The sequence below is a fragment of the Varanus komodoensis genome, unplaced genomic scaffold (genome assembly GCF_004798865.1).
Source record: "Varanus komodoensis strain SLA01 unplaced genomic scaffold, ASM479886v1 scaffold12, whole genome shotgun sequence".
NCBI lineage: Eukaryota > Metazoa > Chordata > Lepidosauria > Squamata > Varanidae > Varanus > Varanus komodoensis.
Window position 1 is genome coordinate 22,055,121 of NW_025335349.1, and position 17,512 is coordinate 22,072,632.

General features: G+C 45.5%; 1 protein-coding gene across 1 annotated transcript; it reads left to right on the top strand.

The window, feature by feature from the left end:
• Nucleotides 1-4,531: 4,531 nt before the first annotated feature.
• CCN3 (cellular communication network factor 3) lies at nucleotides 4,532-17,040 on the top strand. Its single transcript, XM_044421489.1, has 5 exons — nucleotides 4,532-4,595; nucleotides 4,698-4,923; nucleotides 6,997-7,248; nucleotides 10,899-11,107; nucleotides 15,297-17,040. Exons 1-5 carry the CDS (start codon nucleotides 4,593-4,595, stop codon nucleotides 15,564-15,566), a joined length of 960 nt encoding a protein of 319 aa, XP_044277424.1. The 5' UTR covers nucleotides 4,532-4,592; the 3' UTR covers nucleotides 15,567-17,040.
• The last annotated feature ends 472 nt before the right edge of the window (nucleotides 17,041-17,512 follow it).

Here is a 17,512-nt window from a genome sequence, read left to right on the forward strand (position 1 = left end):
ATCAGACTTCTTCTCATGCCCAGCCTGAGCTCAGAAAGTGAGCCAAGCTGAGCCAAGAGGAAGTCCATGGCCACACACACAACTCTGGTTGCACAACCAGCAACCTTCTGCAGCTCATGCAGCAGAAACAAAGGCGGGCAGTCATTATGTGGAAGAGGGACACCACCGGGGCTCAGTTCCTGGCAAGCACTGCACAAATGCTCAGTGCTCTCCTTGGGAAGTTAGACTCACAGATGCGAGGAAGCATGCCAGAGCATGGGGGACTGAGCCCAGGGAATCTGATGGATTTCCATCCCAAAAACAGATTCCTCACACATCCCTACCTTCCCCAGCAACTGGCATATTGCCCCTGATACTGGAGCCAATACATATCCATCTTTACTGGGAATGCAAGATCCTGCCACAGGAGCTAGCTGTGTTGCCTCCAGCATAGTCCTTGATGGTACTGGGGTCATTTCTGGCGTGCTGCTGGACTTGATGGACCAAGGCTGCTCTTGTGTGCAAGGCAGTGATGCATGTGTATTGCCAGGGCAGTTCCCCATCCTCATTCATTCACTGGCTCCCTCTCTGTGCAGGTTGACTATGGGTACCCTCATCGCCCATGTCTGTGACTGGTAGACATAGGAGGCATCTCCAGTGACACTAGAGGGGGTCTCCCTTTCGGTACATTGTTTTTGAATTTTCTGGTTGTGTGTCTTCCCCCTCCTCTCCTTGTCCGACCATGTGTAGTAGGGGTGCTGAACCTCAAGCACACAGACCAAACAAGGCCCACAAAGGGCCGGCCCAGGTCCCACCCCTGCTGTGGCCTCACCTCTTTTTCTTCAACCACCAATCTTCTGGTGCTTTCCCCATTCTTATAGGCTGAAACACCTTTCCCAAGGTCAGTTACAGGCAGGAAGAGTTTAAACTAAAATGTGCTGGCAATTTTGGATACTTGTTCCCTTTTCCCTTTGGCTCCCTCTTGACTTTGATCCCACCTACTTACCTACCACTCGACTGCGGCCAGAGTGCTTCTCCAAACCTAAATTTGGCCCTTGGGCTGAAAGAGACCTGAACAAATAGGATAGGCTTGCTCTGGCATCTGGGTTTCCCACACATTCAAACATAATTCTTTCATCACCACACAACATTGGCTTTGTTCTTGTGCTTCAGTTTTCAGACTGATCCATGACCCAGTTAAAACCAAAGATCCTGGAGTTCAGGCCAAGTAGTCCTGTTTGCCAGAATTCATATTGCTCCAGTTGCTGTCCCATTGGAATAACCTCCCCTCCACTTTCTAATATTTTTGGCACCCTGGATCAATCCCTAGAGTATCAGGCTCTTGAGGGAAGATACTTTGCGAATGGTTGGAGTTTTATGTATTTACATGAAGTAATTGTCCTGAAGGAATAGGGTGGAAGGAGATAGTACTGTTTTAATGAGAGACACTTTACTTCAGGAATAAGTCAAGTGTTCAGTTCTAAAGGTAACTTTGAAAATAGCTATTAGAGCATCTCCCTCTTGGTGTTTTTGATTTCAACTACTGTTAGCTTCAGTTAGCATGAATTGGTCAACAATTGCTAGAAATTGTGGTTCCAGCTTGTCTGAAAGGCACTATCTTTGATGACTGCTTTCCCTTGACTATACAATGTTATGGAATGCAAAGGTGATAAATAACTTGATTTTTTAAGTGTCAGTATTTAATAAAAGCCTGCTCAATTTTTATTTAGCAACAACTATTTTCTTCCTATCTTTCTTTCTGTCATGATCCTCATTCTCTTCTAATGGTTGGTTTTCCTAATCACCATTCTTCAGATACTTCAGGAAAAATATTCACTAAAAAGTCTTTTCTATTAAAAGTCACTTTTAATAACTTAAAAACATGAACATGCTAAGCAGTAACACATCCTGTTGATTCTAAGCACAGTATTTATTACCAGGATATATTGGGGCACGTCTCCTGGACTGCACTACCACACAGCCTAGCCTAGCTACAGTATTTACACAAAGCTCCTCTGGTGTATTTGTTGTTGTTATGTGCTGTCAAGTGGTCTCCAACTTATGGCAACCCTATGAATGGGAAGCCCTCCAAAATGCCCTGTCCTTGACAGCCCTGCTTAGCTCTTGGAAACTCCCGCTGGTGTATATTGGTCCATTAATTTCTGCAGGAGCAGCTGACACTCTGATCTGTTCCTCTCCAATGCTGTAGCAACGGAGCTGCACACTTAGGGAATAGCTTGGGCCAGGCCAAGTTCTTTGCCAGAAAATAATTAATAACTCATGGGATTAGGCTTGGATCAAATCATCGTAGCAGAGAGAGGGACAGGTTCTAGAAAAGCGGGGGTCATATCCTAGTCTGCTAAGCGTTTGTCAAGGCTGCTTGGACAAACACTTGTTTTCTGCCTCATTATTCCCATCTGTAAAAGGGCAGGCGCGACTATTACCATCTCACAGGGTTGTAGCATGAGGATCAGACAGATAAAGGTTTGCTAAAATGCATGGTGAAAAGTGCCATAGGAAATATTTACTATCACTATTTACTATTATGTGCTATTGTATTTCATTGTATTTTATCGTGTTGTAAGCCGCCCCGAGGTTTCGGCAAGGGGCGGCATAGAAATGTTATAATCATCATCATCATCATCATCATCATCATCATCATCATCACAGAAAATAGCATGTGACTTGTTAATCTCATCTTCAGTTGCATTTGTCGGAGAAGAGAGTGTGGATAAAAATGAGGCAAGATGTCATGAGATAAGAAAGTAAGAACATCCTCACTAGATTAAGACCCAGCATCTGTCTTGTCTGGTTCCCCATTTTCAAGTACAATGAGTCTTCTGCCACTGAGAAATGGCTATCAAGGCAACCGCATCCATTCACCAACCAACCATATGCCCATAATATCCTGTATTCTAAGTGAAATGCATAATAGCCATTAATCCATGTATCCTCCATGTCGGGAGTGAAAAGCATCTTTAGAGCACTATTGTTGGCAGATGGCAAGAAATCAGATTTGACTCACAGGACAAAATCCTCCAGGATGTCCTCATGGATCTACCAAAATCCACCAGCGCCTGGATGGTGCAATTTCATTTCAATTAGGCTTGTGTAAGAGAAGATCCTGGTGGATGGTGCCTCATGCTAGTTTGCATTTATTTACAGAGGCATGTCTGTGTGTGCTGTTTGGCTTTTTGTCCCAGGAAACAAAGCATTTTATACCAGCAAAATTATTTTAAAAACTTTTCTTGAGTTTAAAAAATGCCAAATGTCAAAGAACGGTGGGATGGAAATCTTCTAAATCAATAATGAGTTTCTAAAGCAGTGAGCTTTTTTAAAAATAAAAAAGTTCATCAAATGGTGCTGGCAGACGGAAACAGGAGTTGTTATTCCAGTGACATCATGGCAACCCTCTCTTTTCAGCATCAACACTTCCATACGCAGGCCGATGACCAGTATCCCCTGCGTATGCTACCAAACATAGCATGCTGTTATTAAGAATAGCTTCTGAGGCACTTTTTGCTGTTTTTGCATACCTTTACCCGCCTTTCCATCACACAGTGCAACTGTGAGTGCTTCTTATTCCACCCATTTTAGAGATGGAAACTGTGACGCTCAAAAGAGCAACTTGACTAAGGACTCCTCAAAGAATCACTGGAAATATTGCTTATATGAACTCTTCTTATTCACCTACTCCAGCCCTCCTCCAATTTCTTCCATTCTCTGAGAAGGGAAAATGAATGTGGATATTTATTTTATTACGTGTATAGATTGCATATTCCATCAGAGACCACAGGATGGTCTTCCGAGGCACCTCCCTTGGCTTGGAAAGCCTGCTGGGTTTATTATGTATCTTCAGAGAAAGCTTCAGGTGAATAAAGAGATAAAAAGCCATGCTGCAGATACTTCTGCAATGCCCGCTCCCAACCTGGGGCCCTCCAGTTAGTGGATTTCAACTCCCATCATCCCCAGTGCGCACGGTGCCCTCCGGGATTGCTGGATGACACTCATCACCTCCAGCTAGCATGGGCCCTTCAGCTGCTGGACTACCACTCCCATCGTTTCCCGGCCAGCATCATGGGGGTTGCAGAGGGAGCTCGGCTGAGCGACGCTGTTCTGAGATAACCTTTCAGCTCCTGGCACAGGCCAGATTTGGGAACCGAGCCCCAGATCAGGGACTACCCCACCCCAAAGTGGCGCTTAGCAATTCTAGCAGGCGCCGACCGCAGCTAGCGAGGCCCGGCTCTCCCTGCAATCACCTTCACGCGCGAAGGCCCCGCACGTCCCCGAGAGGCGCTTCCCCGCGCCGGCCGCCTCCCGCGCGGGTTTCCTCTACCCCCCTTGCCCCCACCCGGAGCGCTGAAGCCCGAATTTGACCCCACGGCCTGGGATTGGCTCCGGCCCCCTCCCGCGTCCTCCAATAGGCGGACGAGGCTTGCGGAGGCGCTGTATATAAACGGACCCCAAGCGCTGTGTGCGCGTGGCGATGCGCATCAGGCGCGATGCGGAGCGCAGCGCGGGAGGGCGCGGCCAACATGCGGGTGGTGCGAGCTGCCGGTAGCCGGCGCGGCCCCCGTGCGGTCTTCTTGCTGCTGCTGCTGCTGCTGCTGTGCATGGTGAATGGGGTTGGCGTGCGCGCGGGAGCGGCGTGGCCTCTTCGGCCGGCCGGGCGCTTCTGCTGACCACGCGTCTCGCTTTTACTCCCTCCTCCTCTCCAGGTTCGCGGCCAGGAGGCGCACAAGTGCGCGCTGCCATGCGATTGCCCCACGGACCCGCCCGCTTGCGCGCCCGGCGTGCCAACCGTGCTGGACGGCTGCTCCTGTTGCCTGACCTGCGCTCGGCAGCGAGGCGAGAGCTGCTCCGACAGGATGCCCTGCGACGAGAGCAGCGCTCTCTACTGCGACCGCGCGGCGGGCACCGAGCCGGACTTTGGGGTCTGCATGGGTGAGTAAAGGCTGGGGTGGATCCGTGGTCCTTCTCACCTGTCCCTCTCGGCTGCACGTGGGACTGCAGCGACTTCAGCCCTTGCGTGGGCGCCCTTCAGGCTGGAGGGTACGCGTGGTTTTACCCTGGGAGTTCAGGCCCCATCGCTCGGAACCTGCCAGGCGCAACAGAGTGGATGGGAGCGCAGGTGTCGCCACGTGCGAAGCGGTGCGTCAGAGGATGCGGAAACGGACTCCAATGCTCCGTGACAGGCTGCATGCACCGGCTCAAGTAGATATTTCAGCAATTTAAAGCGGGGCAGTGGGGAGTTTTTGGTCATTGAGAGGCAGAAACACGCATCCAGTAATTTTCTCCTGCAGCAGATGACTGAGGGGATTCTGGGATTTGTAGTCCAACAACAGCTGGAGGGCATCTAGGTGTGGAAACGTGCAGTATAGATTGTGGAAGTTTGAGATTATGGCTCTCATAATCCTTTAGCACTGGGGCTAATGGAGGTTGTACCCCAAGATATTTGGAGGGTGCCAGGTCTTCAGTTCTACCTACTGCTCCTGCTCTTGAGTGTCTAGGCTTGCTAGGCTGAATGTCTAGGCTTGAACTCTCTCCTTCAGTAGATCTAGTCTGAGATGTACAGGGGGAACGCTAGGGTTACTTGGTGGTGGTGAGAAATATAACCTTTTATGGACAATAATAGGCAGTACTAATGACCACACTTGGAATTTTGATTCTGAGCCTCTGGGTCTGTACAGATGTCTGAATACTTTCATAAAATACTTTAGTAGCGGTGTTTTAGATTTATATCACACCTGAATGTAATTACCTATAATTACTTGAGAGTGGAAGAAGCTTGGATAGACAACGAGACAATTACTGTTGTTCAGGCAACATTACAACCATAGCTGAACTTGATTGAATAATGTATGAGGATGGATCTTTAAAATGTAGCTAATTTCCATCCCGGAATGGTGTGTTTGGTATGCTGGGTACCAGTTCAGCTTCCCTCTTGCCTCTCCATTCTACCACACATGGATGGCTTGAAATAGATTTTATGCACACCGGAAGCCATTGTATGTATTCATGGAGTTAATCCCATTGAATTCAATGGCACTTGCTCCCAACTACATCTGGATTGGATTGCAGCCTTAACCACATATAAATTTATGCCTAATTTTTGGGTCGGATGCCAAAATCCAATCTGGATGTCTCTGAGCATAATCCAGTTTCCCTCCTGGCTCCAGCTCCATGATAATGTCACAACTAGGGAATGTAGTTCATTTGCAGAGTGTCCTCACTGCATGTTTTGGCAGCTCTTGAACCAGTTTCCAAGCAAGAGGTCAAGAATTTTGTACAAACTCCTAAATCTGCAACTGGAATAAATTCAATGAACTAGGAAGGCATTAAAAATATTCTGGTTGGTGTTCCTACTTTGTCCTGGCTGAAGAAGGAGGCTAAGTAAACGGAGTTCAGAGATGAAAGCAACAGAGCAACAGGGTACAAAAAGAAAGGCATGACGGAAGAGGGTAAGGGACTTTGAGGAGTACAAGCCAAGGGACATGGGGATGGGGTGACCCCTAAGGCCTGGGTTCTGCAAAAACATAAAAGACAGTATAAAGGTCTGAAGTCTTAGTCATCTCTTGAAAATGGCTTGTTAACTTGGCCAAAAAAGTCACTCCTCAAAACAAAACTGACTTCCAGAAACTTTGCATTTGTACTGAACAGGATGATGGTCAAATGCAGATGGTCATGGGGGCTGCCTTAACCCCCTCTGAGCACAGATGAGTTCCAGTAAGATCTCAGCAGCAGCTAAAACCTTGGACATTTAAAGAAAGCTAATTGGAGCCTTTTGAACCCCCCAGGAATCGAAATGCAAGATGCTCTATGGATGTCACATGCAACATCTGGAGAACAATTTCTTGTAATGGGTTTGTACTGGATAACCCGGGAATCTTTCAGAAAAACTTGTCTGGTGGAAGTGTTGCATGTTTCTTCTGCAGCTCCATAGTATGCATGTTGTATTTCCTCATAGCAAGCAGAACAAACATCAGTCAGCTTGATTGCTTTCCTTGTTTGCTGCAGACCTTGAAGGAGACAACTGTGTGTTTGACGGCATTATTTACCGGAGTGGTGAGACGTTCCAGCCAAACTGTAAATACCACTGTACATGCCAAGATGGGCAAATAGGTTGCGTGCCCCGCTGTAACCTGGACTTGTTGCTTCCTGGCCCTGACTGCCCCTTCCCAAGGAAAATTGAAGACCCCAAGGAGTGCTGTGAGCAGTGGTCATGTGACCCGAAAGAAGATGCTGATGTGGGAGATCTTGCCCTGGCAGGTGAGTAACTTAAAGCCAAAAGCTAAATGTTCTTTCAACCGCCTGACTTGACCAAAGAGAACTATCAGGCCATGGTGAAATGTGCTTTTCTTCAAGGGGAATGGCTTAGTCACTTACTCACAGAACACCAAGTAGTTTTGGCGGGTTCAACTGGTCCATCAGAGATGTGTTCTTCTGATGTATCTCACCTTAACTGAAACCAGAGATAGGAAGTTTCACCTGGGGTCCCAACTGAGGCAGATTTGTGATTCCCTGCAGGCCCACACACCCAACTCCTGATCTCCCAGTTTTTTCCCCCTGCCACCAATCATTCCACAGTCTCCTGACATTTCTGCAGTTTTTCTGAAAGCTTGAAATGCTTCTCTTAAAGCTGTTGTTTCCCAGTAACCAAGCCTTAAGCTTTACCCTATTCTTGATTCTTCTTCCTCACCTCTTTTACCTTCAGCCCCACCCTCCCTAGGAATGTAATCCTTGAGAAAGTCCCCAAAACTGAATTTGGCCTTCAGGTTGAAAGTGTTCTCCACCCCTGAATTAAACTGAGATTTCAGGAGCTTTTGTAAATAAGCCAGTTTTTCAAAATGCATTCTCTGGGTCTCCAAAAGATCTGTGTTGGAATAATGCAACCATTTCAGCTATATATTCCAAGATGAAATTTTAGTTATAACCACAGTGGGCAATTGCTAGGGCAGGCTGCTTAAGACAAAACTGCCACTAAGCCACATTTCTAAACAGAAATCTGTTCTGAAGAAACGGGTGACTTTTCAGCCCTATATAGGAACCTGCTAGCTCTTAATGCAATCCTGTACCACCTTGTTCCTGGCAAGCAATGAGTAGTTCTATACAAAGAAACTGGAAGATTTGTTTCTATACTTCTGGGTTCTTGATGAGCTACAATTGGTCAGCAATGGGTTAGCAAAAGAAATAAATGGGTCTGTGCTTTTTGTGTTTACTAGCATGGCTGTGATTAGGATATACAAAGTTAAAGTGAGATTTACAGACTCTTGCTCTACTGTAGGTAGACAGAAACTCTTGTGGCCATTTACTCCTGAGAAATAAGCCATGTTTACTGCACATGCAGCAGAATGTTAAGGATTATAGGTAGTAGATACCCTTTTGAGGGTAAACTCTAAGTAAAGACTGACATTTGACTGAAAGACTCTGGCCTTGATCTTTCCCTGCTGATGTACTACTTTTCTTTTATGGACTTCCTAAATATAGGTCAGGTGAATATTCAGTCTATTCTTCCACAGATACTGTTACCATTTAGGTTTTTGATTCTAATCAGTACAGCAACAAGTTAATCTTGAATTTTCACTTCTGTGTAAGCAGATGCTGAGCTGAGAGGTTAAATGCCTGGAAAACTGTGCTTCCATGAGAAGGTGAAGAAATGCTCATTTTGTTTATTTCCATGGGGCAAAAAGCTTTAAACTGTGCTTTTGCAGGCCAAGACACTCATAAGTCCAAATGTGTGTCACAGCCATGTAGGGTCCTAGCAATTTTCAGTCTCAGCCATGTTCAAAGGTCTCCACCTTTGTGCTCTCCACCTTTGGTTTCACACTACTTGTTCTTTGGCCCATAAAGTTTGGTAATGTTTACAGTTTAAGCATACGCTGTGATATCGGTGGGACTGTATCATAAACCCAGTGGATGTCTTGACAAGCCTGAACTTTGTATAATTGGTCCAAAGCTTGAAAACAAAAGAATGGTCTGCTAGTAACAGTGATATTGTTTTATGGTCCCAGACCTAAAGCAATCAAGTACCGTTACAGATAAGCTATAAGAACCGACCCTGTGTAAGCCATGGGAGTAAACAAGCATAGCTCCATTCTGTGGAAGGTTGCCCTGCCAGATAGCCATCAGTGTTGCGTCTTCCTTGTCAGCCTTGGTGGAAACAGATGTAGGAAACGAAGTACAGATGCAAAACTCAGTTGTATTTTCCATTGTTCAAGCAGTCCAGATGAACTATAACTCCGATTATACATGACTATTTGCCTTGTTGTCTGGGACTTGTAAGAGTTGTGGAGAAAACAAACAATTGGTGGGCACCAGATTGGGGAAGACTGGGATATCTTATTTCATGATCGAATTCTACAAGGAAAATCCTGGCATTGAGCAAATCTTAAAAACAAGTCTCGAACCCTTAAGATTGTGAAGACTAGCCAGTGTGGTGTAGTGGTTAGAGTTCTGGCCTGGGATATCCGGGTTCTAGTCCCCACTGTCAGGGGGTTCTGGGTTCTCCCACACTAAGGGCTTTCAAGATGCAACTGGACAGCCATCTGAGAGGGATGGTTTAGCTTGGAGTCCTGAACTGAGCAGAGCAGTTGGACCTGATGGCCATCTAGTCCCTTCCAACTCTACTATTCTATGATTCATATCCCCCAAGATGTTACTTTGGGCCACTGAGTGCTTATCTTCCAACGTTGTACTTGACCATCAAAATGGCACAGATAATCCACTGGCACTGACTCTTTGTTAGTTTCCATGAAGAGGTAAATAATGTACAAGCGTGTACATCAGTAAAATATTTTTCTGTGTAGCAATCTGAGAAGCAGCAGTTACTGGACAGTGCTAAACATGTGTTTAAAAGAAGCACTAGCTGCATTAGGTGATGCTTTAGATGTTGTGTCCAGTAGACACAAACAAGTTTTTGCAGAATAAGACATGGCCTAAACTCCATAGCCATGACAGGTGGATGCCAAAGCATCAGTTCACACATAGGGCAGCTTCTAGTGATAACCACAAGAGCTGCTCAAATTCTCAAATGTGCCTACAGGTCTGAAAGGTTGGGGAACCCTGTTGTAGGCTATTGATTTTCCACTGAAGACTGTAACATGGCACTCAGAGAAGCTTAAATAGTTCTGCTACTGTAACAGAAGGGGTCAGGTTTGAAGGGGTGATCCAAAGTTCCTAAGAATTTTCAGCCTTCTCTCAGTAACAGGGTTTGAGTACCACCTTGTTCACCATTTTTAACACTGTAACATGCTTCTTAAAATTTGTAGAACACCTTTCGACCATAAGGCTCACAAAGGCATGTGCAAAATAGACATGAAAGCAACTTAAACCATGAATTAAAATAGAGCACTGAAAACATCTCAACTAAAACCGGTTGTCAATTCTTCAAAAGCAGCTAAAACTGAGCAGTTCATGGATGTTTGTATTAATCCAAGCTAAACAATGCATGGGTTACTCTAATCTTCCCAGAAAAGGACTTTCAGAATTGGGGAGCTGATGCCAGAAAGTCCTGTCCTTTATTTCCATCATCCTTACCTCTTTTAGGATGCATAACAGGGCATCAGCTGAGATTGTAAACTACAGGTAGGTTCTTGTGGGAGGAGATGGTTTTTCAGATATCCTGGTCCAAAGATGTTTAGGACTTTACAGGTAAAATTGGAACCCACTGCAATGCAGTCTATAGAGCACACACCAAAGGTTAATCTAGAAGCAAATTTTGCAGCAGTTGTAGTTTCGGAACACTCTTCAAGGGTACCTGTACAAGGAACATGTTACAATCGTCAAATTATTAAGTATCTATGGTGTGGCTCAACACATCTTCAGTTCTATTATTGTATTTTGCTATTGTATGCTCCATACAGAGATATTTTACTGGGCATCAGACACCAATGTCATAGGCTAATAAATCTTGCATTCAGCATACAGACCTGAAGCCACCCTTGGAACGGACTCCTCAGATTCAAGTTTGAACTGCATCGAGCAGACAACAGAATGGAGTGCGTGCTCCACGAGTTGTGGAATGGGCTTCTCCACTCGGGTCACCAACAAGAATCCAGCATGCGAGATGGTGAAGCAGACCAGGCTCTGTGAGGTGCGGTCATGTGAGAAGAGTCAACCACCAGATAAGGTAGGGCTTATCCTTAGCATGCTGGGCCTGTAATTACCTGCTTATTTGAGAAGCCCCTGAAATATGGGCTTGGAGGAAGAGGGCCAGAAATGTGAGTCTCCTGAGTAGCACATGATGTGCATCATGCAGACTCATTTCCATTGGGCTGACCTCCAGAAATCCCCCGGAGTCCACTTAAGCTCATGCAGACTGCTTCAGTGACTCCATCTAGCCACCTCATTCTCTGCCATCCCCTTCTTCTCTTGCTGTCAATTATTCTCTGCATTAGGCTCTTCTCCAGGGAGTCCTTCCTTCTCATTAGGTGCCCAAATTATTTGAGTTTCATCCTCAGTATCTGGCCTTCTAAGGAGCAGTGAGAGTTGATCTCCTCTAGGACTGACCAGTTTGATCACCTTGTGGTCCAAGGGACTCACAGGAGTCTCCTCCAGCACCACAATTCAAAGGCCTCAATTCTTCGGCGCTCAGCCTTCCTTATCGTCCAACTTTCACAGCCATACATTGCAACTGGGAAAACCATAGCCTTGACTATACGCACTTTTGTTGGCAGGGTGATGTCTCTGCTTTTCAGTATGCTGTCTAGATTTTCCATAGCTTTCCTCCCCAGGAGCAAGCATCTTTTAATTTCTTGGCTGCAGTCCCCATCTGTGGTGATCTTAGAGCCCAGGAAAATAAAATCTGTCACTACCTCCTGTTCTTTCCCATCTATTTGCCAGGAAGTGATAGGACTGGATGCCATAATCTTAGTTTTCTTAATGTTGAGTTTCAAGCAAGCTTTTGTGTTCTCCTTCACCTGCATCAAGAGGCTCTTTAGTTCCTTTTCACTTTCTGCCATGAGAGTGTTATCATCTGCATATCTGAGGTTGTTGATATTTCTGGTAATCTTATTTCCACCTTGTGATTCATCTAGCCCCGCCTTTCTCATTATGTCGTCTGCATATAAGTTAAATAGGCAGGGCAACAGTATACAGCCTTGCTGAACTCCTTTCTCAATTTTGAACCAATCAGTGGTTCCGTGTTCAGTTCTCACTGTTGTTTCTTGACCCTCATATAGGTTTCTCAAGAGACAAATAAGATGGTCTGGTACTCCCATCTCTTTAAGAACTTGCCACAATTTGTTGTGATCCACACAATCAAAGGCTTTAGCATAGTCAATGAAGCAGAAGTATATGTTTTTCTGGAACCCCCTAGCTTTCTCCATGATACAGCATATGTTGACAATTTGATCTCTAGTTCCTCTCCCTCTTCGAAATCCTGCCTGTACTTCTGGTAGTTCTCGGTCCACATACTGCTGGAGCCTAGCTTGTAGGATTTTGAGCATAACTTTGCTAGCATGTGAAATGAGTGCAACGGTGTGGGAGTTTGAACATTCTTTGGCATTGCCCTTCTTTGGGATCAGAATGTAAACTGACCTTTTCCAATCCTGTGGCCACTGCTGAGTTTTCCAAATTTGCTGGCATATTGAGTGTAGCACTTTTACTGCATTGTCTTTTAGGATTTTGAATAGCTCAGCTGGAATACTGACGCCTCCACTAGCTTTGTTGTTACTCAGACTTCCTAAGGTCCATTTGACTTCACATATCAGGATGTCTGGCTCGAGATCAGTGACAACCCCATTGTAGTTATCAGGGACGTTAAGCTCTTTCTTGTATAGTTCTTCTGTGTAATCTTGCCACCTCTTCTTAATCTCTTCTGCCTCTATTAGGTCCCTGCCATTTTGGTCCTTTATCATGCCCATCTTTGCATGAAACATTCCCTTCATATCTCCGATTTTCTTGAAGAGATCTCTGGTCCTCCCTATTCTATTGTTTTCTTCTGTTTCTTTGCACTGTTCATTTAAGAAGGCGTTCTTATCTCTTCTAGATATTCTCTGGAATTCTGCATTCAATTGGGTATATCTTTCCTTTACTCCCTTGCCTTTTGCTTCCCTTATTTCCTCAGCTATTTGTAAAGCTTCCTCAGACAGCCATTTTGCTTTCTTGCATTTCTTTTTCTTTGGGATGGTTTTAGTTGCTGCCTCTTGTACAATGTTGCAAACCTCCGTCCATAGTTTTTCAGGCACTCTGCCTATCGGATCTAATTCCTTAAATCTATTTGTCACCTCTACTGTAAATTCATCAGGAATATGATTTAGGTCATAGCTGACTGGCCTAGTGCTTTTCCCTACTTTCTTCAATTTAAGCCTAAATTTTGCAACAAGAAGCTCCTGATCTGAGCCACAGTCAGCTCCTGGTCTGGTTTTTACTGACTGTATAGAGCTTCTCCATCTTTGGCTGCTGAGCACATAGTCAATCTGATTCTGTGTTGACCGTCTGAGGATGTCCATGTGTAGAGTCGTCTCTTGGGTTGTTGGAAAAGAGTGTTTGCTATGACCATTGTATTCTCTCAACAAAATTCTACCAGCCTGTGCCCTGCTTCATTTTGTACTCCAAGGCCAAACTTGCCTGTTATTCCAGTTATCTTTTGGCTTCCTACTTTAGCATTCCAATTCCCCATGATAAGGACATCATTTTTGGTGTTAATTCTAGAAGGTGTTGTAGGCCTTCATAGAACCAGTCAACTTCAGCCTCTTCAGCACCAGTGGTTGGGGCATAGACTTGGACTACTGTGATGTTGAATGGTTTGCCTTGGATTCAAACCGAGATCATTCTGTCATTTTGGAGATTGTATCCCAGTACTGCTTTTCCTACTCTTTTATTGACTATGAAGGCTACTCCATTTCTTCTGAGGGATTCTTGCCCGCAGTAGTATACCTGATGGTCAACTAAATTAAATTCACCCATTCCTGTCCATTTTAGTTCACTGATTCCTAAGATGTCGATGTTCAGTCTTGTCATCTCTTGTTTGACCACATCCAGCTTGCCTTGGTTCATAGACATGGAAATAGTTCTTGCCATTTCTACACCAGGAAAGTTGAACCTCTTTCAGCCCAGTGACCGAATTTCATTTCAGAAAAGTTGTCAGGGTGCCTTCCAGAGTTGGCAGGGCAAAAGGAAAAGGGCCCCCAAAACACCAGCATGTTGTAGCTTAAAGTTCTCCCTGTTGTAACTGAGCCTTAGGAGAGACATGGTAACTTTTAAGAATAAGAAGAAACTACTCAAAAACTGGGAGAGTGTCAAAGGGTTGGTGGATGAGGGGCAGCAATGTAGCCAGGGAAAGGGAGGGATACTTAGTGGGGAATTGTGGGAGCACCGGACTAGGAAGGTGCTACAGCCCTGCTCTGCAGCCTGCTGCAACTTAAGCCCAAATGCATCTTCAGTGCAGTTTTGAAAGGTGGCTAGTACGAAGCCAGAGCGTGGATAGGTTTGTTGGGGTGACATGCAGGAACTGCTTCAACTAGCCAGAGGAAGGAGACGGCAACTACTGGATCACTGATGAACTTTCTATTTACTTTGATTGACATAGATATCAGAGTATCGTTATTCAGGAAAGAACAACCTTATGGGAAATACTTGACTTGGTATGCAGGTATTTGCTGAATCTGGATCTGTCCACATCACACGCATGCTGCTGCTCTCACCTGCTGTAGCTGCCTTTCTGTAGCAGTGAGATTTCCTCCTGGGACCATGTAGAACAGGATGGTTGTGTGGCTTGTTCTGCCAGTGTTGCATCCCCTTGAGACCCGTCCCACACAGCTCCTGCAAAGAAATGCCTTCAACTCCCATGCATCCAAAGTAGGCAGTTCCTTCCACTGGAAGCTATGCCCTTGCATAACAAGATTGCTAATTTCAGACTAGAAAGGACCAGCAGGTGTCCCTTAACTCTAGGAGCAACCCATCACCCTGCCTTGAGGAGAGTCTTTTCTCTCTGGGAGGAAGGGGACAATACAGCTGGAGCAGACTTGGCCTAGTTTGGCTCTCAGCCATTCCATCAGGGGACACGCCTAAGTGAGTGCCTCTGCTTCAGTCTTTTCTGCATCCTGGATCAGAGGTAGAGCAAGGTTGGAAATCAAGGGGCTCACAGACCACGAGCATCGCACTCTTGGCAGTTGCAACTGGGTTAGCATGTGTATGTTAGAGCCCAGCATTGCAGTCTAGAAAGGCACTATTTGAGAGTCTTTTCTCCAGTCTTTTCTCCTACTGGTCATCTAGCTACTTATCCTAAAGCTCCTTATGGCTTGCTAGTGGGTTATGGTGACCATGAGCTAACTGATACTTGGATGACCATTCAGTAATACCCAATTCTTTTTCAGAAGGGCAAGAGGTGTATCCGGACGAAGAAGTCCCCAACAGCTGTCCACCTGGAGTATAAGAACTGCACTAGCATCCAGATGTATAAGCCCCGCTACTGTGGCGTCTGCAATGATGGCCGATGCTGTACTCCTCACACCACCAAAACCATCGAAGTTGAGTTCCGTTGTCCGCAAGGCAACGTCAAGCATCCTGTGATGTCCATCACCTCCTGCGTTTGCCATGCCAACTGCCCTCAGGAAAACAATGCTGTCTTTAGAAAGCTCAGTTGAGCAGGCTGATCAGGGTGCTGGGACTGACCACTGCAAGGGGGGAAACAAGTCATGCAGAAAATAAATGGGAGAGTTGGCTTATGGGAAATCTGAACATCTAAACTGGAGATATCTAACTAGGTGATACTTGCGGGGTGGAGGGGGGATCGCAGCAGTCTTGGGGATATTCATGGGAATGCTGGATTTCCAGATTGAATCTAATTCTGTCTCTATAAGGGCACTATTTTAGCCCTATCTAGACAGAAACTACTGTCCTCCAACTCCAGGCATTTCTCAGCCAGTTGGCTGGAGCATACTGGAAGTTGTAAGGGTTCTTGTGCTCTAAACATGCATAGGATTGTGCCCTAAGTGTCTTGGTTCCTGGGAATTCCTAGAAATCTTTGCTTGTTCCGAGTACTGTGCCTACATCCGAATTTTCCCATAGCAGGCCCAATGTTTTTTCTTCATTACTAAAATAAAGTTTTCTTGGAAACTGCAGGCACTACACCTGTAATCAGCTTCATGTTTCAGCTCATCTCAAGTTATATTTCCATGTTCTTCCTGAATGAGCTCTTTGTAAGCTCCCTGGGTAAGATATTTGTAGTCTAAGTGGCCTCAACCTGCCATACCAGTAACAACCAGGAGTTTGGCACAGACTGTCTGCAGCATAGCAGGCTGAGGTTAGTATACTGATACAGCAAAGAGACCTAGGCAAGAGACCTCATTGAGAAAGAAAGCCTGTCTCCTGTAATGACACAAAGCAAGCACACTTTTGCAGATTAAGTTGGGAAGAGCCTGCCCCTCTTTTCGTTCACACTCCTGGCCACTCACTTGGCACCATTGTGTCAAAAGCTAGGAAGATTAAGAGGCAGCAAAGCAATGCATTCAGTGTCTCTTGAGCATGGCACCATCTTGGTGACTCTCAGGGCTATGGGGAAAGGACTGTGGAATGAGAGGAGATACTATATGAGTCTTTGCGTTCCACATCATGGCTAGACCAACAATGACTGTGTGTGTTCAGGTCAAGATTGGAGCCCCCCCCCCCCTCCTCGGCATGTGAGCTGGACTCGTGGATGTTTCCATATGTCCTGTTGAAAGGGACATCTTTTGAAAGTAGGTCACAGCAGGGCAGGAATAGCAGGCCTAAATATGTAGTGCACTGAAATTTCCTCATGTGCACTCAAAGCTGCTGCTGTAATGGTCATGTGAATTTAACTCCTGAGATGTGTTCTGCTTGAAATATGACTGTTGTAGACAGGATATGAGTGGGAATCGTCCAGGCAGTAGCCCCAGTTCTCTACAATACAGTTTAATTATAGTTTGTGTGCAGTGCTGAAGCTTGTGGACTGACAGTTCTCTTGGAGAGAAAGCAAACCATGTAAATCTTTAAAAGTAGAGCTGTATTTTATAGAAATGACAATGTAAATAGAAAACGTGCATAGCAGAATCCTATTTTTCTGTAAAGTTCAAGTGTTACTGAATAAACTATTTGAAGGTGTGATACAAAGGAGTGCTGAGAAGAATCTGGGATGGGTCCCCGGGCTGGTCATGAAACACAGTGCTTGGTGGGGCAAGCACATGCCATTGTGACTGGCTCCCCCGGTCTGCTGCTCACGAGTTGGTATAAGGTTCAACTCTCATTTGCCTGATCATTAGCCATACAAGCCAGGGTGATGGGATTTGTGTAGACCAACACACCTGGAGGGCAGCAGGTTGAGTGAAGGAAGAGCCAGAAGTATTTATAACCTGTCTCACTGATTGTTTTGACTGGCTAATGTACAAAATCCAAAAATATAATGGTCTGGAATATAACTAAAGTACTCCAACCAGGGTGCAACTCACTAGTATTGTCCTACTGACTAGGGAGCTATCTAGGATTCTTCAGAAGCCCTGCAGGGTCAGTGGAATGGATTAACTGGGGCAGAAGTGCAGCACTATTGGCTTCTCCACTTCAAGCTACAGCCAGT

Bases quoted from the DNA above. Each gene is read 5' to 3' on its own strand.
- CCN3 (XM_044421489.1), top strand. The intron at 7,249-10,898 runs GTGAGTAACTTA...TCTTGCATTCAG, and splicing joins GGGAGATCTTGCCCTGGCAG to CATACAGACCTGAAGCCACC. The intron at 11,108-15,296 runs GTAGGGCTTATC...ATTCTTTTTCAG, and splicing joins AGAGTCAACCACCAGATAAG to AAGGGCAAGAGGTGTATCCG.